This window comes from Armigeres subalbatus, chromosome 3 (assembly GCF_024139115.2).
Source record: "Armigeres subalbatus isolate Guangzhou_Male chromosome 3, GZ_Asu_2, whole genome shotgun sequence".
In the NCBI taxonomy this organism is placed as follows: Eukaryota; Metazoa; Arthropoda; class Insecta; order Diptera; family Culicidae; genus Armigeres; species Armigeres subalbatus.
Window position 1 is genome coordinate 95,278,712 of NC_085141.1, and position 22,360 is coordinate 95,301,071.

Consider the following 22,360-nt stretch of genomic DNA (forward strand, 5'->3'; position numbering starts at 1 on the left):
GGTTCAAATCTGCAGAAAATAGAACGGAGCGTTATACCAGTTTTATTTTTTTGACAGTTGACTGGTATAAAAACTGAATCTAGAACAGCTGCTGGGAAACTCAATGTTTCAGATTCATATTCAAACTGACAGCCCCGAACGATTTGAATCACTGCTGATTTTACTCTAATAATTATTAGTTTGATTCGTTTACTGATAACACCTTTGTTAACGCGTAGGAACCTGAATTTAGTTATAAATCCAGCAGTGTTTATTGAAGTATGTATGGAAAATATGAGAATGAAAATGATTTAATCCTACATTTATTACCGTATGTTTGGTTCAATTTAAGGTTGGATTGTTCATCACTCCGAATGCAGCATATTTCAACATACCAATCGAAGATGATAATCATATTTTTAAAGAAATCAAAAACGCCGAAGGCAGCGATAGAAATAAAAAACTATCTCGATTAGAAAGCTCCACCAGCATCACGAATCAACTCCTAAGAAGATCCAGGCTATAGCTCCCTATTTCTTAAGATGTTACACCATCACTTGGAATGCAATATATCAGTTGGAGAAAACTACGTTTCGAAGGGTTAGAAACGCCAGATGCCAACCTTCACCGTCATCGCAAATCTTGTCCCAAGCCTACATGCAGATCTTCTTTTCATGCCTCTGGGAAATGGACCGTAATGGAAATGTATTGCGAAGTTTATCAACTCTTTGTCGTGGACGAACGCAAGACAAACGACCACTGTAACGAGATAATTGCTCTTAAACTGCTGGATGGGTGCATGTATAACAATTGAGACAAATTCCTGGTAGACCCAATTGCTGCCCAAACGGTTCTGCAACGAGTTCTACGTATTAATAATATAGGAGGCGTTTGCTGAGTAAATGTTGTGGGAGAGGAAATGTTTATGTTCGGGTATGATCAAACCAAGGATCAAACGATGGCAAAATAACGTTTAAAAATAGAGAAATATGTGCAAAGAAAAAAATAGATCTGTTGTTTACTGAAAAAAAGCGGCGATGAAGTGGGTCATGGGCCAAAAATATTAAATAAATAAAAGGTGTTTGCTGTTGTTAAATAAAATTATAGTTGTTGAACCAAATAGAGCTCCCAAAGAAACATTTTTAATGGCGCTGCTAAGTAATTACTACTGTACGAATGGCCAGGGTACACCGCTATAATATTTACTACTAAAATTAAGTCATAGAGGTAGGCGGTAATCACCCTTATTCTTGTTTACGGACGAACGATACTTTCGAACGAATGCGATTCGTTCGAACCGTTCCTCCATTTGATTTTGCTGGCGTAAACGAGAATGCACTTCAACTTTCGTTCGAAAGCGCGTTCGTACGTAAACAAGAATATGGTTGAATATGTATCTTGTTTCTCTTTGCTGGGGAACACTTTCTAATACTGGCACATTGCTGTTTCTGTTTGGTATTAATTATGCACTCCCACCTTTAGTCTGTTCAGATTACAATATTTATTACGTGATAGCATATTAAATTAAAATAAGCTGGGTGAACATTGACATCAATAAACTCAATCGAGTGATGAAACTCGTAATCTGACCGCGAGGTTTATAATCCAATAATAAGCTATTCAGACTCCGAGCAATATTGTATGATACATGCAGAGTAACTTGATGTTATAGTTCACATATCTAGTTGTTTACACATGTTTGGATCGAACAAGAGAGAGACGATTTGCTAAGCTGTAAACTGCGTGATTGAATTGGCGACGAGCAGCCATGGATCAAGCTATATAGAGAGGACTTTTATATACTGCAAAGGCCACTCCAGCCTTTAGTCTGAATAAATAATAATCCATGTTTTAACGTGATTCAGTTTCAGTATGTTATCTATGCTGATAGGTTTATTGCGAACATTTTCGTCAAGGGTGGCCAACTAAAACTTCATGAGAACCAAACTGTGTATCACTCTTATAATCGAAAATAGACTTAGTATAACAATAATTACTACAACCAAACAGCTGCAGTTTCCCGTTAGAATTTTATTTTAATCTACCTCTATAACTAACTTGTTTTTCTTTTGCCAAATAATCGAAAATCAAAATTGTCCATTGAGGAATGTAATGCAGAAGTCTTGCAGGAAGACATTTTCCAACATGTTCCATATATTTTCTTAAGCTATCCGCCTGGGTTTCCATGTGAGTAGTATCTTGAGCATGCACTTTGGAACACCTTTGATCAAATTTTATTCTTCGGCAGGCGTAGAGTCTGGAAAGTGATGTCCGTTCCATAGCTGTTTAAACGCAAATACATTCCGCTCCGATTGAAAACGGCAAACTGCGCTTGATTTAGATATTACTGCAAACCAAGCTGCAAACAGAAATTATGGGTGAAATAATGCCCTTTGAATAAAACATAGCAAGCAATATTAGCGTTACTAAAATCCTGATACATACCTTAAAGGTGTATTATCCGATGAAATTAAATTTAACAGGTATTTTACACAGTATAGGCTATAGCTATATATAGTATACCTTACACCTCGGGAAAATTTTCCGCCATAATTTGGTCCCCGTGTATTTTAAAGGGGCCGGGATTTTGATTTTCCGTGTCCAAATCCCGAAAACATCGCATATGCAAAAATGCATGGGGAAAAAATCCGCGGATCAAATTCCCGAGGTGTAAGGCAGCCTTATAGGTACAACCGAGGTTAGGAAATCCACGGTACGAATACGAAAACAGTACACGGTATGAATACGAATATGTACGGTTCGAATTAACAGATTAAATTATTTATTACTAATAAATGAAATTTTAATCAAGCCAGCAAAAGATGTTCCGGACAGCGACGACAGCGACAATCTTTATCTATCAGGGGGTCTACTAGGACGAATTCAGTCAGACTTCAAAATGTTAATTTCAACGAATAACGTCGAGTATTTGAGTGTTTTATTTATGTATCGTAACGAGGAGATGCAGAGCTTGATATTAGATATCAAGCCAAATTATTATTTTCAAAATTTACACTCCTTATGCCAGGAAGAGTAAAATTTCGCTACTAGGGGGTCCACTATTGGGCATTTTACCCTATTTAATCAAAAACTAAGTATTTAGCAGTAATAAGTGACGATTTTGAACTACACTTTAAAACTATAATTTTTATCAATTTTATGGCGTGATATTTGAAAGCTTTTGATGCTTTTGTGTTAAATAGCAATTGATTATGTTTTAGAAAACTTTGACCATCGATTACTCTGATTCATGTGAATGACACATAGGACCTATTTAAAAAGCAGTCTAGACATGTTTTTACACATGACGAATTGCACATTACTAAAGACACACTGGTGGTACAAGGACCGTAGTATACCACGGTTATGTACCCTAGTACATATTGTCTATCCGGAAAAAATTTATACCGCTTTTTATACCGAAGTTGGATTTTTCTCCAGAAACAGGCAACTTTCCCAACTTCGGAAGTAGTGCGCTGGATTCGCCTAAAGATGCGCTAAACAACGCATCAATTAGTTTGACAAATAAAACTTCGGAAGAAAGTTCGGTTCGGAAGTCCCGACTTCCGAATTCTAACTTGGTGCTACGCCGACAATATTGTACCATGGTTTTCCACGTTGTACCAGCATGGTACAAGGTAACACACCCAAGGGCCTCATACGCCTGTCACTGGCGAACAAAGCTCGTGTACTCTGCATCGAAGCTTAGAACCGGTGTTAGGGCGCAATCGTTAATGTGAACATTTTTATATTCGGTTAGTTACTGCAAATAAATTCTTTTTCGAGTCCCTATAATCAATCGGGTATCTCAAGCATACCACATCGTTATATTGCTGCATGATTGAGTGTTTAATTTTGATAAAATATCGAAAACAAAAGTGTGCATAAAAATTGCCTCGCCATAACAGAAAGGTGGTAGAGAATTAACACTGTTGTTTACAGTTTAGAACCAAATCCAGATGTCGCACATGTTGGGGTAGGGATTCAGTGCTCCACCTTCTCCCCCTGAACACACCTGCGTGGTACAACTTGTACCATGGTACGAATACCATCAGTGTGTCATTAGTATTAGTGTGCGAGCGCTAAACGTCACTCATCTCTATTAACTATTGCACCATGACGTCATCGGACACCATATGAGGGCAATGTTTACATTTTTTTTACCCGTGTATAAATGGGAGTGACTTCTCATGAGGGCAATGTTTACAATTTTTTTTATATGGAGATTTTGACTCGTGCAATGGTCAATACACGGTAAAAAATATACACGTCCATGCGAACTGTTCTGCACTTGAATTTGCACTACTTTGGAATCAAATCAATATCAATAGCTGAGCTCGTCGCATTCAAAGACCACCACTTCCATTTGACGTGCACAATGTTTTGAATATAAAACATCAAAATAAAAAAATAAAAGAATTACCTTCAGCTTTGCTTGAAAGTCCTTCGTCTTATCATGACTCCATCTCACACTTCGAAATACCTCTTGAATTAAGCAGAACAGATGAAAGAACTGTCATCTATTTTTAGAACAACACCAATATTGCTCCACTCTTAAATCAATAGCCTTGAACCTGTGAATTCAATAGCATAGCACTTTCAATTCTAGTGGAGACATTATTGGTGCTGATCGAAGTGCTAATCATTTCTACATCCAGTGAGTAGCACTTTGATCAACAGTGTTGATGTTATGGAATTGTCTGCATTCAACACACTTGGGAAAGGTGTGACACCACTCCAAAATCAAGGGAATATTGCCTGATTTTCTCAAAATTGCACGCGGCGAACCCTTCATGAAAGGTACCGCCGCGCTTTCTGCACCCCGTTTACTTGATTCTTATGGGTGAAGAGCATTGCGGTGTATCGTTTGTCGCGGCCGTACCTTTCGACAGTCATTCGCCGCATGAAGTTTTGTGCAAGTACCCATTTGGGAACCCAACAAACGCCGCGCAGTGTATCATATCTCGCTTAACAATTGATTAGGGCCTACAATGAAAAGTAAACAAATTCAATTTTAACACCCTTCGATAGTATCCTCTAATACTAAAGACACACTGATGGTACAAGTACCACGGTTATATACCCTAGTACATATTGTACCATGGTTTTCCACGTTGTACCAGCATGGTACAAGGTGACACACTAGTGGTACAACTTGTACCATGGTACGAATACCACCAGTGTGTCATTAGTATAATAGCTACTAATAGTATAAAAATATTCCGCATCTTCAATTAAATAACTTAGAAAAAACTAATTTTTGATTGGGCCTACAACGTGTTATTTTCAAAATATGTGTAGGTCCACCCTAAAAAACGGCCAAGCCACTCGTTTTTATCTGTCTGGGATAAGCCTCCTCCAATTTCGGGCCGATAGCGGGATTTTTTTCCGAACCGTCATCGGCCCGACCTCGGAGAGAGAAAATTTCCCCTCCCGAAAAGCCTTATCCCGTGTTTACTTTCGAAAAATGCCATAAACAAAGGGTCTATGAATGACAAGCAAATGCAGAATGACTTATCAAGAGGGCCTATTCCGGAGAAAAATATGAGAATAGACTTAAAATTTTATTTTAACGATTTCGACACATTTTTGCATGTTTTCGATGCAATTAAGGTTATGGATGGATAGATAGTGTTTATTATGTGCTTTTGGGAGTTTTTGCTGCTTAAAACAACATAAACCTGGGAAATAGGAATAGAAATTGTGATGCATTTTTTCGAACAGCATTTTCTCAATGTTTACGTTTTGGCTGTAGGCCCTTTTCAAATGTTACGCGAGATATCCAGAAAATCTGACAATATCATTTTCAATAATAGTGATTTTAAAGTTCAAGACAAAATTTTCAAAACGACTTATCTGCTTTTGTAAACAAAGATTCAAACGACGATTTGACGAATCTGATAGCTCTCCCACGCAAACCAACACCATCAACAGGTAGCGGGAAAATGCACCTACCTTTTGGTGGTGTTGGTTTGCGTGGGAGAGCTATCAGATTCGTCAAATCGTCGTTTGAATCTTTGTTTACAAAAGCAGATAAGTCGTTTTGAAAATTTTGTCTTGAGTTGATCATTCAATAGATGCATGGAACAGTTAAATTGAGCGTGTTGATTTTTTACCGTGTATGCAAAAGGGTCAAAATGTCAAATGTCAAAAGATTGTAAACATTTTTCCACCGGTAGTAATCGCTAGGGATCCTATAATGAGAGATATGCAAATACTTTTCCAGACGATTTAGCAACGCTGTTACTTTTGTGTGCAAACGCTTCCAGCACTTGCCGCAGCGCAAAACGTTGAAGCTTGTATATGACTTCGCATTTGATAACAATTTGGAATATGTTTGTCTATCCACTAACAGTGTTTAAACAAGCTTTATCACTAAAATAAAAGTGCAATATAAATAGGCCAAACACGATACATAAACTAGATTACTTCTACTCGCGAAAGTGAAACAAATTGTTTATTCGATGAAACTTTTCTTAAAATCTATCTCAATACCTCTCAACCTCGTCCCAATCTGCAACAATAACAACGTTCATTTGGCTCACGTTTTGACAGTTCTCAATGCTCGATTGGCTTACAATGGCCGCTTTCGCATATCTCTCATTATAGGATCCCTAGTAATCGCGTTTTATATTGAGATTCTCACGTCCGAATGTGTGAGTGGCGATAAAAGGAAAACAAACACTCCTAGAGGGTGCAACTCAGCAAAGATTGGGTAAAAATGAGTATATTTCCATATATTTTTTGACTCTTTTGAAATCATTGTGATGACCCGATCATTTTTGAGGTTATGAGCAAAAGGAAAACAAACATGTTTTTACACATGACGGATTGCACATTAGTGTGCGAGCGCTAAACGTCACTCATCTCTATTAATGCTGTCCAATGAGCAGCTCGAAGTAGCTCGAAGTTGTTCCTGTCACGCTCATGCCCGTTTGTTGACAAAAAAGAACGAGCAGGACGGGAACAACTTCGAGCTACTTCGAGCTGCTCATTGGACAGCACTATTAAAAAAATAAATTTATTTGCTATTTAATCATATTCTACGATAGCCTGACGGTTCCATCAGGTTTCATACGCCGCCTGGACGAGTTATTGGTTCGAAAACAAAATATCTACTTTCTCTTCCTATGAATTGATTTGAATTAATCAAAATGAGGTACATGCCGCATGCACAAGCACTACTGAATCACTTTATTAAATTGAAATACGTTTCGTTAATATTGCTCGCATTTTTAGGATAAGCGTTGACGGTTTGCTAGTGTACTTCCCGTACGAGTACATCTATCCGGAACAGTACGCCTACATGTTGGAACTAAAACGAACCTTCGACGCGAAGGGTCACTGCCTGCTGGAGATGCCCTCGGGAACGGGCAAAACCACCACATTACTATCCCTGATCGTGGCGTACATCATGGAAAATCCACATATCGTCCGGAAGCTGATTTACTGTTCCCGTACGGTGCCGGAGATCGAGAAGGTCATTGCCGAGTTGAAACATCTGATGAACTATTACGAGAAGCAGACCGGCGTGATGCCGAACATCACCGGGCTGGTGTTGAGCTCGCGGAAGAATATGTGCATCCACGGGGAGGTCAGCAAGGAACGGGACGGGAAAATTGTTGATGCCAAGTGCTACGGAATGACGGCAAGCTACGTGCGGGAGCGGGCGGCCGCTGATGAATCGGTTGCGGTTTGCCAGTACTACGAGGGATTCCAGGCGGAGGGCAAAGAGAGCGCACTGCCGCCGGGGGTTTATTCGATTGATGATCTGAAGGATTTCGGTCGCGAGCGCAATTGGTGTCCGTACTTTTTGTCCAGATTTGCGGTGAGTGACGAAATGTTGGGAAAAAAGGAAGGTTTTGATGGGAGGAAGTGCTCCGTTTCAGATCAATCAAGCACACGTGGTCGTATACAGTTATCATTATTTGTTGGATCCAAAAATTGCCGAAGTTGTGTCGAAGGAGCTGGCCAAGGAATCTGTCGTTGTTTGTGACGAGGCTCACAATATTGGTAGCGTTAGATAGAAAACCTAAATGGATCATCTTAAAACTTTTGTAATTTTATTTTCTAGACAACGTATGTGTAGATTCAATGAGTGTTAAAATAAATCGTCGGTTAATTGAAAAGAGCACAACCGGAGTGCATACGCTGGAGAAATACGTATCAGAGTAAGATTTATCTACTTTAATATTTAGATTATTAATCTTTATTTGAACTTTTGCTTATAATTTTAGAATGAAAGAAGATGATCGTAGACGATTGAACGATGAGTACCTTCGTCTGGTACAAGGATTGAAAGATGCATCATTTGCACGGGAAACGGATATGGTTCTTGCTAATCCGGTGCTCCCATCCGAGATCCTCAAGGAAGTTGTTCCCGGTAATATACGTAACGCGGATCACTTTTTAAGTTTTCTGAAGCGTTTCATCGAATATATTAAATCTCGGCTGCGAGTGCAGCATGTGGTACAGGAAAGTCCGGCAGGATTTCTTAAAGACGTACAGCAGAAAGTCTGTATCGAACGCAAACCACTGCGTTTCTGTGCTGAACGGCTATCCTCACTGCTTCGGACGCTGGAAATTACAGATCTTACCGAATTTGGTCCCTTGACGGTGATCACTTCGTTTGCGACGCTAGTTTCAACCTATACGAAAGGTTTCACGATCATCATTGAACCGTTCGATGATAAAACCCCAACGGTTTCCAATCCGATTATGCACCTGAGCTGTATGGATTCCTCGATAGCGATGAAGCCGATTTTCCAGCGCTTCCAAAGTGTGGTGATTACGTCGGGAACATTGTCGCCAATGGACATGTATCCGAAAATTTTAGATTTCGAACCAGTGGTGATGAGTTCCTTTACGATGACCCTGGCCAGACCTTGTCTGCTACCAATGGTGAGGTTTATTGAAGGAGGAAAATAGTTTTGTTTTATTTGTATTCATGTTGCAGATTGTCTCAAGAGGAAACGATCAAGTGGCCATCTCTTCCAAGTTTGAGACCCGTGAAGATACTGCCGTAACGCGGAATTACGGTCAGTTGCTGGTGGAAACGGCTAAAACTGTCCCCGATGGAATCGTGTGCTTCTTCACGTCCTACTTGTATCTGGAATCGGTGGTGGCCTCCTGGTACGATCAGGGCATCATCGATACGCTTCTCCGATACAAGCTGCTGTTTATTGAGACTCAGGACAATGCCGAAACTTCGTATGCATTGATGAACTACGTCAAGGCGTGCGAGTGCGGACGGGGTGCAGTGTTGCTGGCCGTCGCCCGAGGGCGCGTTTCGGAGGGTGTCGATTTCGATCACCACCTGGGACGGGCGGTGCTGATGTTCGGCATTCCCTATGTGTACACGCAATCCAGAATCCTGAAGGCACGCTTGGACTACCTACGGGATCAGTTCCAGATCCGGGAGAACGACTTCCTCACGTTTGATGCTTTGCGACATGCCGCGCAGTGCGTGGGTCGTGCAATTCGGTAATTGGAGATTCATGGTTAATGTTGACACGCCTTTAAAAAAACAAATATTTTGCGTCTCTTATCAGTGATCTTGAATGTTTAAATCAGTAATCTACAAGAATAATTTATATTTCTATCTTGCAGAGGTAAAACTGATTACGGCATAATGATCTTTGCCGATAAGCGCTTCGGTCGACAGGATAAGCGAGGCAAACTGCCCAAATGGATTCAGGAACACCTAACCGATAATCTGACCAATCTTAGCACAGAAGAGGCGATGCAGGTACTACCAAACTCGAGTCACAGACTCTTCATTGTTCACAATTCTGACATTTTCTCGCACACAGCTCGCCAAACGATGGCTCCGTCAGATGGCACAGCCGTTTACTCGCGAGGACCAACTGGGTGTTTCGCTGCTAACGCTCGAACAGCTGCAAAGTATAGAGAAGGAAAAGTTGGAGAAGCAAGCCCAAGGCAAAAAATAAACATCTCTGTTGAATAAAAAATCGTACTTTTGTTCTTCTATCTTTTATTTTTTTTCATCGATATCTTTGATTATCTTTTTCGCCTCAGATAGTTAAACACCGAGATTGAAGTTTCCTTTCAAAATAAATTTTAGTTCAGCCTATTATTTGTAAATGGTTTTGTTGCTACATTTGCTCGATGTCTCGGCTATCGATTTCCTTACTCCTTAGGTGAATACAAGTAAAATAAATTCTTTCTTTAAGCCTGGGTTCAAATCTGTATCTGCTTCTACATTGGATTTAATTCACACATCACTCGAAGCCAATTCGGAACGGTAGAAATGTGTAATACTATTGATTTTGATACAATAAAAAGGAAAACTGATTAATAACTGTAAACTGAACTGAGTGATGGTGATCTATAGATGAAGCTACTACACAGAAATTTCAGGTTTTGCTAAGTATTTAATATATGTAAAAAAATTCACATGTAAGGGCGAACCTAACAAACATAAGTGGCACCATATTTGCCCAACATTTGCGTTTTTCAGTCTCGTACTTGTTTAAGAATTGTAGCATCCGTTTGGTTTTCTCCATTCGGGAAGACGTATCTTCTTGTTCCTATAAAAAATTAAAGAAGAGGTAAAAAGTCGTTCCAATCTGTTTTCCACGTTTGACATTAGTTATCTTTCAATTATCTTCATAATTGTTTTTCCAGATGGTCAAAGGATTTCTCAGTTTTACATTATACAATTATACAATTATACAATTTACCGTAGAGCGCTTTAAAATGAGAGGTTGTTGGTTCAAGTTGCGTGGATTGCTTTACAATTATTTGAGTAGAGGGACGTGAGATGAGTCAATTTTGATTATCCTCTTCCCTCTTGCGAGTTGAGCATGTCATTCGAATGAGAACACCTTATCCGAGTAATCTTCCCATCATCAATTTGTCGAAACTTTAAAGCCTGATGCGAAAGCGGAATTCATAAACGTATATGAAAATTGCATTACCCACCTTTGTCCTACTTCATGAGATCGATCGTCACCAGCACCAGACAGCCCAGCGTCCAACTGAGGATCAGCAACAGCCAAAAGTTGCCCTTGAAGGGACTGCGAAAATCGTTGGCAATTCCGCGCCCGATTATGTTCTCGCAAGCACGTCGCGCCGAGAACACCAGGAAAACCGGAATCAAATACTGTATGCCGGTTCCGGCGTAGCACCCGGTGAAGCCCACCAACGAGATAACACTCTCGGTGAAGAAGCACACCACGATCGGCGGCACGATGGCCAACAGTGGGAAGAACACCTGCCGCAGGAAAAAGTTATACGACTCGACTTGGGTCGTATCGAGGAAGAGCGTCTGCAGGTTGCTCCGTAGCGTGATGGCAATGATGGGAAAGCTGGTAGACAGGGTGAACACCGGGAACAGTGCCAGGAAGTACTCGATGCCCTTCAGGAAGATGCTATCCTGATCGGAGTTGGGCACAAAGTTTAGCGTGTACAGGTCCTTGATGTCGCTGAATGCGAAAATTCCCGTCAGTGCCAACGACAGATAGAATGTACAGATCAGTACGTAATCCATTGATATGAGCGACTTGATGCGACGCTTGTTCGAGATCGGAGTCAGCAGACTGGGCAGTGAATGGTGGCACATAAACGAATAAATACAGGTTCCAATGAGATACGGTATGCCGTTTACGTCAACTCGTTTCGGTACAATCGGTTCATCGGTTTGTTGTGCGAATATTCGATGGATGGCAATGCTGATCATAACTGAGAACGCCAACCAACGAAACATGACTGTCACTAGCTGCAAGTACTTGGTTTTCTGTACATTGAAGAAGACAAACGGCCCGAGGATGCCAATGAACACCATCAGGCACAATCTGTAGATATCAAAGCGGGAAAAGAGGCTGTCTTCCCAGCAGGGTAGATTAAAGTCGTCGCTGTCCGTCGCATTGGATGAATGATTGTAGGCACTAGAATTCAAATTTTAAGAAAAAGATATTAGGGTTTTGTAACAAGAAATTTTTGTTTGGTAATCAACATGAACACCAGAGAAGCATTGCTGATGCAAATCGCTACTTACATTAAAATATCGCGAACTTGTTATGTAGGTACTTACCACAAAACATCTCTCAAGCTTTTTGCCACCGCAGCAGAATAAATGCTTAAGTCCCCGTATAAGTAAACTGCCAAGCAAAAGTAGAACAAGAACCGCCCTACCCGCCCGAAAAACAAGTTGGCCATCTCGCCCAACTCAATCTTTTTCGACAGACTATAGTACTGATTCCGGCAATACATTATATTCAACGGGGTCTGCTCGATACTGGCGTCAGTTATATCGCCATCATCTCCTCCGGATGCCGCCACCAGCGGTTCAACTTCATTAACGTCCTCCCCCCTGTGCTCCTCCACGCGATCCCGCTTGATGAACTGCAGATGTCTCCAGTTTTGGATGGCATTGGCGCAGGCCATCGTTTCGATAACGAAGGTCACCGTCATGTAGCTGGCGAAGGCCAACACAACGATCAGGATCGATCCGAGCAGCCATCCTGCGTGTCCGAAGGCGGACGGAAGGGTCAGCGCTCCCGTTCCAACGATTAAGTTGAAGATGAATATGAAACCGATCTGCGGGCATACATAAATTTTATTATATTCTCGCTCAAAGCATAACGATGAATCACACCACAAGATGCTTCATTTGCTGATTGTGCCTTGTTTATGCGCAACGACAGCAGAAAGACTTGTATAATGATGGTCCACTTACCCAAGTCGGATATTCTTCTTGTGCAAAGCGAATAGGCATATCATTGAATAATGGCTTCACTCACCGGAAACAGTGTGCTTCTGATGAATCAACTAGTAAAAATTTTGTGCTGTTATTTGTTCGATAAAAAAGTAATTAAAAGCTAAATTATTTGTTATTCTTTTTCCAAGTGCTTCTTACAAATAAAAACGAAAGCGATCATCACTGAATGCTGATGATGATGATTAATGGATTGATATGAATCGAAAAACAAAGGCCTAGGCCTAGGCCTACACTGCTAAAAAAGTTTACACACAAAAGACTTTGAAGTATGCTCTTTTGACTATAAAGTATTTAATTATGACTTCAAAGTACGCTCTTTCGTGGGAGAATGGGACTACACACAAAAAGGAATAAATATTATGCATAATTATGACTATCTTATATTCACAAATGAATAACATTTATGCATAAAAACAGGAAAGTGTGTAAAACTTATTCTTTTTATGCGTCAAATTTTACTCCTTTTGTGGGTAGTCCCATTCTCCCGGAAAAGAGTGTATTTCTGCCCAAAAGAGCATACTTTCAGCTGTGCGTGTAGGAGCTCCCACATTTGGGTAACAGTTACTGTCAGATTTGTCGGACTGAAAGGGAGGGTCAATCCAAAGTTACGTACCAGCGGAGAAGTACTGACGTACACGTAAAAAAATAATTATTCTTTAGGTATTTAATTAATAAAATTAATTAAATATTTCATATAATTAAATTAAATCATGGGGCCCTCGCCCTCCTTAACCGTGAGGTAAGACGCGCGGCTACAAAGCAAGACCATGCTGAGGGTGGCTGGGTTCGATTCCCGGTGCCGGTCTAGGCAATTTTTGTATTGGAAATTGTCTCGACTTCCCTGGGCATAAAAGTATCATCGTGCTAGCCTCATGATATACGAATGCAAAAATGGTAGCCTGGCTTACAAACATCGCAGTTAATAACTGTGGAAGTGCTTAATGAACACTAAGCTGCGAGGCGGCTTCCGAACCGAACTTGTTTCCGAAGTTTTATCTGTCAAACTAAATGATGCGTTGTATAGCGCATCTTTAGGCGAATCCATAGCGCTCTACTCCCGAAGTTGGGTTATTTGCCTGTATCTGGAGAAAACCCCAAGCTCGGTATAAAAAGCGTTCTAGATTTATTCCGGGTAGACAATATGAACTCTATTTTAAGAAAATCATAAATAATCGGAGTTCCCATACACTAAATCACCGATTTGAGTGAAAAGTACCTAAACTTAGGAACTTTTTTCTAGCTGTGCATAAAAATTAACTCCGACAAAAGCTTAATGAGATGTTGAAGAAAAATGAGAAAAATCGATTTTCACATCACTCCTAAACTTTTAAGCTTTCCTCCCACCAAAACAAAAACAAAGCCACGTGAAAAGCCGGCCCACTCCATTCAAATCACTTCAATCGAACGCAACAGTTGCTATGGTTACTGGTAGTGAAGTTGATTTTGGGATATGATAATAATATAATAAGTTGCGTTCTCAGAGGATTTTTAAGGCAGTGGTTAAATAATTAGTGTATCGTTTGTGCAAATTTGAGAAAATGATCCAAACCGACATGAAAACTTTTACGGAATCATTTTGCGCCAACATTCAGAGTGAAGAACGTATGGTGCGACAACGAGCGCTGAAGGATTTTCTCGAGTTTGTTCACCGCGAGCTGAAACCGGATGACGCCCCTGCCGTTTTCACGGGAAGCTATCTACACATTTTTCGCTGCTATTCCGATCGATTTGAGATTATCCGCAACTTAGCAATAACGTTGATAGGAGAATTGCTGGACAAATTGCCGACGAATGATTTCTATCTTGAGTACATCATCCCCGTGATAGTGCGTCGAATTGGCAAAGCGGAAACCATAGAGGAGAGTGAGGAAATCAGGCTACAACTTTTGGAGCAACTGGAAGTAATCATTCGCAAGTATGCTGACCCGAATGGAAGCGCAGGCGACCCGCTGTTGAAATCGTATGACAATATAATTGACATACTGGTGAAAACTTTGAAGGATCCCTATCCGGCTGCGCAGAAACAGAGCTGTGACTTGGTGAAACTGCTGGCAGAATCTACACCCAGTATGCACTACCGAGCGGAAGCGCTTGTAACGCCCGCCACAGGGGTTCTAAGGCATCGTCACTCGGCCAATAGGATTGCGGCCATCGAAGCGTTGGGTATATTGGCGCTGAACATACACTCGAACGCGGAAAAGGTGGTGCAAATTATTGTGGATATTTCGCCGTTGTTGATGGATAGTGTTCCCTTCGTTAGGCGAGCCTGTGGTCGTGTGGGATGTTTGATGCTTCTGAAACTGCGCGATCGATATTCTTTTTTCTATCGCATTTTGCCACTGGTATTAAATTGGTAAGTAGCAGGGGCGTCGCGTGATCAATAATTCTTCAAACTGTGCACCGTTTGATTGAAGTTAAATAAAACACGTATAAAAGGGACCTGAAATGACATATCCAATATAAATGATTCATCTTCAAGCGTGTTTCCCATATGTTTCGTCTATCTGCTTCTAAGCTACAACCCATTTTTTTTTATTTAAGTGAAGAACTGATCACTGTATCAAAATTCACAAAAATGAAGTAAAACAAATCGAATTAAACTCAAACTAAAATTAAAGTGACAGTTCGTTAAATTAAAAAAAAAATTACAATAAAAGCTTTACAATATGATAGATACATAAGGGACCAATGGAACGGTATCTACTAAATTTAAAAGAATTTTAAAGTTATTTTGTAGAATGAGACAAGTCTTAATTGATATATGCTATCCAGAAAAATGAAATTTATTAAAAATGATTAGATGGTTAATACACATTTGTAATTAGCACTTATCACAAACATGGGGTCTGTACAATGAAGTTAATAATTTAAACGTTCTTTAATTATTAAATATTCTATTTTTAGTTCATTCATTTGATGAATACTTTTCTTTCGGAAGGGCTGTTCTCATACCACGTGGACAGAAATAGTTTTATGTGTGTACTACCTTTCCATCAGCGTACATGATGAACATTCTTCATACCCCTCTACCGCCTAGTTGTCCACATTGAATACGAATAGCTCCTAAATATTTTGGATAATGAATTTTACGAAAAATCCATCATAAGCCAATTTCCCAATCAATATGGAAAATGTGCTTTTGATCCTATTATTCAAAGCCGGACTTTCGCCATGGGGCGCTTTGAGACTTGAGAGAGCCTCTTTTCTCTTTCTATTTTGTTCTGATCGCGCGCACTTCACCCAATCGCGCATGCGCTGTTTGAAGTGGTATTATTTATGTACCTACTCGGTAGGCATCAAACCGATGTGCTTTTTTACACCAGCACCAAACAGTGCACTGCCAACGGTGAACGCTTTGACTACCTATACATCATCGATTGTGGTTAGAGTGGATGACCTACAAATATAAAATAATGCGTGTATGATGCATGGCAAACCGTTCTCGACTGAAAGTGCACGTGTTGGGTAACATGTGGCGGTGCGTCGTTTGGGGCCATCCAGAAACCACGTGGCCATATTTTTGAAGATTTTCAACCCCCCCTCCCCCCATGTGGCTTATCGTGGTCATTTGGCAGACCCTCCCTCCCCCCCCCCTATGACCACGTGGTTTTTTTCAAGTACAAAAATTAATTTAAAAAACCTTATGTAACTAAAACATATGGTTAATCCGATCAATTTTGAAGATGGACAATTTCAATTGATTCAAAATCAAACTAAACCCAGCATGGAAATTATAAATTTTCATGAAGTCGAAAATTTTGATGATGTTATCATGTTGTAATGTGTATCAGGTATTAGGATATCTAGAAGTCGCACACCTTCATTGCATCAGGAGGATACAAAAAAATCTTATAAAAATATCTTATAAAAATTTCGAGAAAAAATTATAATGGTTTAGAAATTTTTCAAAATATCCCTAAATTTTAAACATTTTTTTTTTAATTTTGTTATGAGTGTTTTTTTTTAATAATTCTTAAGATATTAACCTCAGCGAAGCATCTGAACTGAACTCCTACAACGAAAAGTTTATCAGAGAATCACAAAGTTAATATGTAATCTTAGAGATGCAAATAAAACCTCCTACTGTTGTAGCAGTAGCATTCCTGTAGAAATTTCAGTATTGTTTTTAGAATCATCAATATCAGAAATAAATAATTCTTGTTCGCGACAAAATTTGGACACATAACTTTAAGAATAAAAATAAACTGCTGTTGGTTTAATTCGGTACGTTTTTCACTTCAAATGGCTTCATTCCTTATCGATGCTTCGATGTATGCACGAAACTTGGTGACATTTGAATTTTCTAAGAAATAATACGTGCCGAATGATCTGGCATCCTCAGTAGAATTTGTTTCGAGCTCGTATCCTTCTGGTGGCTCATAAAATCCGTTTTTGTTCCACTCTCTGACGTTTAAGATATTGTCGAACAAGCATCGACAAATTTTAAAACGCTTTGAGCAGTGTTCACATGAAAACAAAATGTTTTTAGTCATTTTCTGGATCGAGAGACCCGAATTTCAATTGCGACTGCACACAATTCTTTCCGAACCTGCAATTCCTTCGACGTCATTATTCACTACGTACTTGTACCACTCATAAGAAATATATTTTCAGAAAGTACAGACATAGATTCATCAATCTACGAAATATTTCACTCGTTGATGAGCTATTTCAAAAGTTATACGTGTTTAAAGGTGTCCAGATTTTGTCGCGTACAAGCCTTATAAAATAATTTTTTAATTGTTCATTGCTAATATTGATTTATTCATGAAAATGTTGTACTTTTTGTTGAACATTTTGATTTCTTTATGGAAAATTCTTATTTCATAATTGCAATTTTTGCTTTTACAAGTGCTAATTTATTATTGTTGTGTGTATTATTGTTCTTTATTGGAAATTTCCTATTTTATTATGGAAAATTTCTATTTTTTCTCTATTAAAGAGATTTTCAATCCAGAGCTAGCTCATCTCTCAAAATTTCTAATTCTTCATTTAAATTTTATTTTGATTTCGACTCGTGGAAGCCTATGATGCCATACTAAAAATATTTTCTTGGTCACTCTGATGGTTCTTTGGAATAATTTTCCAAGGAACTTCTATTCCACATCTCGAATATGCTTTAGTCAATGGTCCTTTCATAAACGACTCATAGAGGAATGAATGTATTATAGACCAATTATTATTTTGGAGTTCGAAACATTCGATTTATCCAATTAACCAACTTATGAATGATGTATGATATAATATCCTAGTAGGTCCATTGGGTTGATATGATTTCAATTATTATTTATACAAGCTACTACAGACTTTTTTGGTTATACAAAACGTCCAAAAAGTTGTAATGTTTGAACTACTTGATCATTCAAGTCCGTGAACCCAGTGCTTCTAAGGCCCTACAAAAACAGTTTGCGAACAAACCTCATAGTCATTGTGCAACTTGATGTTGACTCAAGATAATTTTGGATACCTTGTCTATTGGATCTCATGTTAATGGTAATTAGGATCATATGCTTATTTCATCGGATTGGGTATATACCGATGATGAGAACATTGCAAATTGATCTGGTAGATTCGTGGGCTGAGCTTGAGAGCATTTTGAAGTACCTTGAGCATCTCGTATTCCTGAATATTAATCACTGGCTTAAAGTTCAGGATGACCCATCTTATCTGACCACCCATCTGTTCAGAATGATTCAAACATTTAAACTTTATTTACATGCTCTTAGAATCGAAATCTTCCCAAGGTTTCGGATATCTGAGTTTTCATGGTCAGTCAAATTTGAGCTCCAATATTTTTTTCTGTAAAGCCAATATCTAGATGAACAATTTTACTGAAGAAAATGGTGGCCTAGCTCTCTTTTTGTGATTCTATAGACAATCTAAAACGCTGGGCATATACGACCCATCATTCCTGAAAGGGTTGAGATTTGTTTTGGAATTCAATTTCAATCGTTATTATAACACTATTTTTAAACCTAAATTGTTTTAGGAATTGGAGTGTTTTTTTCTGGAAAACTGCCACTTTTTTTTCATATCGCAGGAATTTCCTTAGTTCTAAGACCCTTTTATGAATTTAAAAAGCATTTCATTTAGAACTTCATGTTGATTTTTTAAATGCAAGCTTCTCTATGTCTTAACCTTTTTCATGCGCAATACAAGAATTTTGTGCATTTAGAACATTTAGGTGCATTATTAATTTTTTCGATCAATTATCCTAATTATTCAATATCATAAAAACTTGGCTTCTTAAGCCTAAATTATTGCCTACATTTATTGCTTGGATTAATTTTAATATAAAAAAAATCAAGAATAATTATTCTGGAGTTGCAAGGGAAACCCTTCGGAATATTGATAAGAAATTCTTCGGAGTCTCCCCGGAAAATCTTTAGAATTTCAACGACATTTTTTTCCGAAATTCTGTGGAAGAGTTCCGAAAAAATGTTCGGTAGAAATTTTGAAGAATTAGAAGAATCCGTAGAAGGTTCCGAAATGCATATTTACGATGAAAATTCCAAAAAACATCAAATTCCGAAGAATTATTAGAAAAAAATCCAGCTTACTTTTTTACAGAATCTCTAAAGATTTTATTCAAAATCCTGGGCAACTTTAATGAATCTTCAAAGGAAATTCTTTTGAAATTTCCAATGGATTTTTTTTTTCGTTTTCCAAAAGAAAATCTTAGAAATTTTCAGCAGTTTTTTTTTAATTTCCAAAAGAAATTATTCGGAATATGCCAAAATATTTCCGATGGAAATTTCTAAGATTTTCCAGTAGAAAATCGAAAAAAGTTCAATTGAAACACCAATAATGAGGAGATTCCGATGATTTTACAAGTAGAAATAACGAAAAAAATGTACTTTTGTAGTACTTGTAAGGGTTGTACATTTAAAGCATTTTCAGTAGGAATTCCTTAAAAAATTAAATCATTTTTTTAAAGATTTTCTGGTGTAAAAATTCCTTAAAATTTCTAAATCATTCCCTGTGCATCTTTGCATGGTAAAGATTTAAAGCAATGTTTAGCTGAACCTACAAAGAAATCAAAATGACATCCCAAAGAAGAATGAATTCCCGATGAAATTTTAAAATGATTTCTGGTTCAAATTAAAAAAAAATGAACCTTGAGAATTCTAGAGATTTATTCTTTGAAAATCCAAAAAAAAATTGGAGATATACCATCCATAAATTCTAAATAATGCCTCGAATAAAAAAAAAATTGGAAAATTAAAAAAAAAATATCACAAAAGTTCACAAAGAGCGTAAAAAAGTACCGAAAAATTTTCATTTCAAAATTCAAAAATTGAAAAAAAAATCAACGGAAATTGACTCCATATTCCAACTGGAAGTTGGTTTGCTTTTCAACTTAGTATATTCATTTCCTCAGTTATAAATTGAAAGCTTTTATATGACAGCCATTGCACGATTTTATATCTTGTGTAGCAAGTACGATACGTACGGTGTCGAGAATGTTTCCCACCAGAAAACATCCTAGACAGAAACGTCATCTCCGGATTGGCAATCCTACGCCTTTGCTCGCAAGGCTAACTGAAGACTGAACATTTTGTGCACTCCTTAAAATGTTCGAAAAACTTCTTTTGTAAATGAAGAAGAATTTTTTGTTAAGATTCGGAAGAACTTGTCGAAGAAATGCATTAGAATGTTTTTCCACTGAAAATTATATGTATTTCCCAAGGGACTGTTTTTAATTTTCAGACAGAATTCACATGGATTTTTTTTTCGGAGTTTTAAGAAATTTTTTTCGGAATTTATACTGGAGATGTTTTGTTTTTTTTTTTTTTCATTATCAATTTGTAGCAAAATTTCCAAGTAAAATTTTTCAGAGAGAATTGTTCAAAAATCATTCTGAATGCCAGCACTTTATCAGGATTGTATGAAGTAATGTCAAAGTTTTTACAGGAAATTTCTTTACTTGATTTTTCCTGAATATCCACAAGAAATTCTGTTGGATTTATCTTCTTAAGATTTTTTCTTGCATTACTGTAAAAACATGAACATTTTTCAAAATTGTAGCTGCAGTCCGCTGATGCAAAAGTGTCGGCGGCGTGATGCCAAAAACCATCTGCGGCGGAATTTTTTAAAAATATTTTTCCATTTTTTCTTTCCAATTTTTTTTTGTGGAAATTGAGACTGACTCGAAACCTGTTTTTTCGTTTATTTTTGTATGGATATAGGATCCTAGGCTAAGATGGTCAAATAATGCAGATATGCATCGGCGTTGCGACCGACGCTGCGTTATCGATTTTTCTCGATGCACACCTACGTCTTTTTAACGCTGAGTTGAAAAGACGCTACGTGGACATCGGCCCTTAGATGCGCTTTGCGTTTAATGATTAAATCATCAAATTTTAATGATTTGTATTTTTTACACCGCTATTGCTATTCACCAAAAGTTTTTCACTCATAGAGGAATGAATGTATTATAGACCAATTATTATTTTGGAGTTCGAAACATTCGATTTATCCAATTAACCAACTTATGAATGATGTATGATATAATATCCTAGTAGGTCCATTGGGTTGATATGATTTCAATTATTATTTATACAAGCTACTACAGACTTTTTTGGTTATACAAAACGTCCAAAAAGTTGTAATGTTTGAACTACTTGATCATTCAAGTCCGTGAACCCAGTGCTTCTAAGGCCCTACAAAAACAGTTTGCGAACAAACCTCATAGTCATTGTGCAACTTGATGTTGACTCAAGATAATTTTGGATACCTTGTCTATTGGATCTCATGTTAATGGTAATTAGGATCATATGCTTATTTCATCGGATTGGGTATATACCGATGATGAGAACATTGCAAATTGATCTGGTAGATTCGTGGGCTGAGCTTGAGAGCATTTTGAAGTACCTTGAGCATCTCGTATTCCTGAATATTAATCACTGGCTTAAAGTTCAGGATGACCCATCTTATCTGACCACCCATCTGTTCAGAATGATTCAAACATTTAAACTTTATTTACATGCTCTTAGAATCGAAATCTTCCCAAGGTTTCGGATATCTGAGTTTTCATGGTCAGTCAAATTTGAGCTCCAATATTTTTTTCTGTAAAGCCAATATCTAGATGAACAATTTTACTGAAGAAAATGGTGGCCTAGCTCTCTTTTTGTGATTCTATAGACAATCTAAAACGCTGGGCATATACGACCCATCATTCCTGAAAGGGTTGAGATTTGTTTTGGAATTCAATTTCAATCGTTATTATAACACTATTTTTAAACCTAAATTGTTTTAGGAATTGGAGTGTTTTTTTTTCTGGAACACTGCCACTTTTTTTCATATCGCAGGAATTTCCTTAGTTCTAAGACCCTTTTATGAATTTAAAAAGCATTTCATTTAGAACTTCATGTTGATTTTTTAAATGCAAGCTTCTCTATGTCTTAACCTTTTTCATGCGCAATACAAGAATTTTGTGCATTTAGAACATTTAGGTGCATTATTAATTTTTTCGATCAATTATCCTAATTATTCAATATCATAAAAACTTGGCTTCTTAAGCCTAAATTATTGCCTACATTTATTGCTTGGATTAATTTTAATATAAAAAAAATCAAGAATAATTATTCTGGAGTTGCAAGGGAAACCCTTCGGAATATTGATAAGAAATTCTTCGGA

At 38.0% G+C, this 22,360-nt stretch overlaps 3 protein-coding genes across 4 annotated transcripts in view; 2 read left to right on the forward strand and 1 right to left on the reverse strand.

The window, feature by feature from the left end:
- The first annotated feature begins 6,602 nt into the window (after window positions 1-6,602).
- Window positions 6,603-9,969, forward strand: LOC134225941 (general transcription and DNA repair factor IIH helicase subunit XPD-like). Of its 2 annotated transcripts, XM_062706393.1 has the most exons (9): window positions 6,653-6,694; window positions 7,032-7,138; window positions 7,219-7,807; window positions 7,869-7,992; window positions 8,054-8,150; window positions 8,217-8,880; window positions 8,936-9,462; window positions 9,589-9,727; window positions 9,792-9,969. In XM_062706393.1, the coding sequence occupies exons 2-9, from the start codon at window positions 7,134-7,136 to the stop codon at window positions 9,927-9,929; spliced, it is 2,283 nt and encodes a 760-aa protein (XP_062562377.1). In that variant the 5' UTR covers window positions 6,653-6,694; window positions 7,032-7,133; the 3' UTR covers window positions 9,930-9,969. The 2 variants fall into 2 exon arrangements, with proteins under 2 accessions (XP_062562378.1, XP_062562377.1); XM_062706394.1 differs by lacking the exon at window positions 7,032-7,138 and having other exon boundaries at window positions 6,603-6,694.
- On the reverse strand, window positions 9,939-12,906 carry LOC134225942 (transmembrane protein 104 homolog). Its single transcript, XM_062706395.1, has 4 exons — window positions 12,680-12,906; window positions 12,035-12,540; window positions 10,924-11,888; window positions 9,939-10,529 (listed from the first exon to the last, which is right to left on the reverse strand). The coding sequence occupies exons 1-3, from the start codon at window positions 12,716-12,718 to the stop codon at window positions 10,931-10,933; spliced, it is 1,503 nt and encodes a 500-aa protein (XP_062562379.1). The 5' UTR covers window positions 12,719-12,906; the 3' UTR covers window positions 9,939-10,529; window positions 10,924-10,930.
- Window positions 12,907-14,048: 1,142 nt separating this feature from the next.
- The window catches only part of LOC134219267 (dynein axonemal assembly factor 5-like), a 54,765-nt gene continuing 46,453 nt past the window's right edge, over window positions 14,049-22,360 (forward strand). Inside the window, exon 1 of the mRNA XM_062697988.1 lies at window positions 14,049-15,074. Within this exon, the coding sequence (XP_062553972.1) occupies window positions 14,260-15,074 (815 nt within the window). The 5' untranslated portion in view covers window positions 14,049-14,259. The remainder of the gene's footprint in view (window positions 15,075-22,360) is intronic.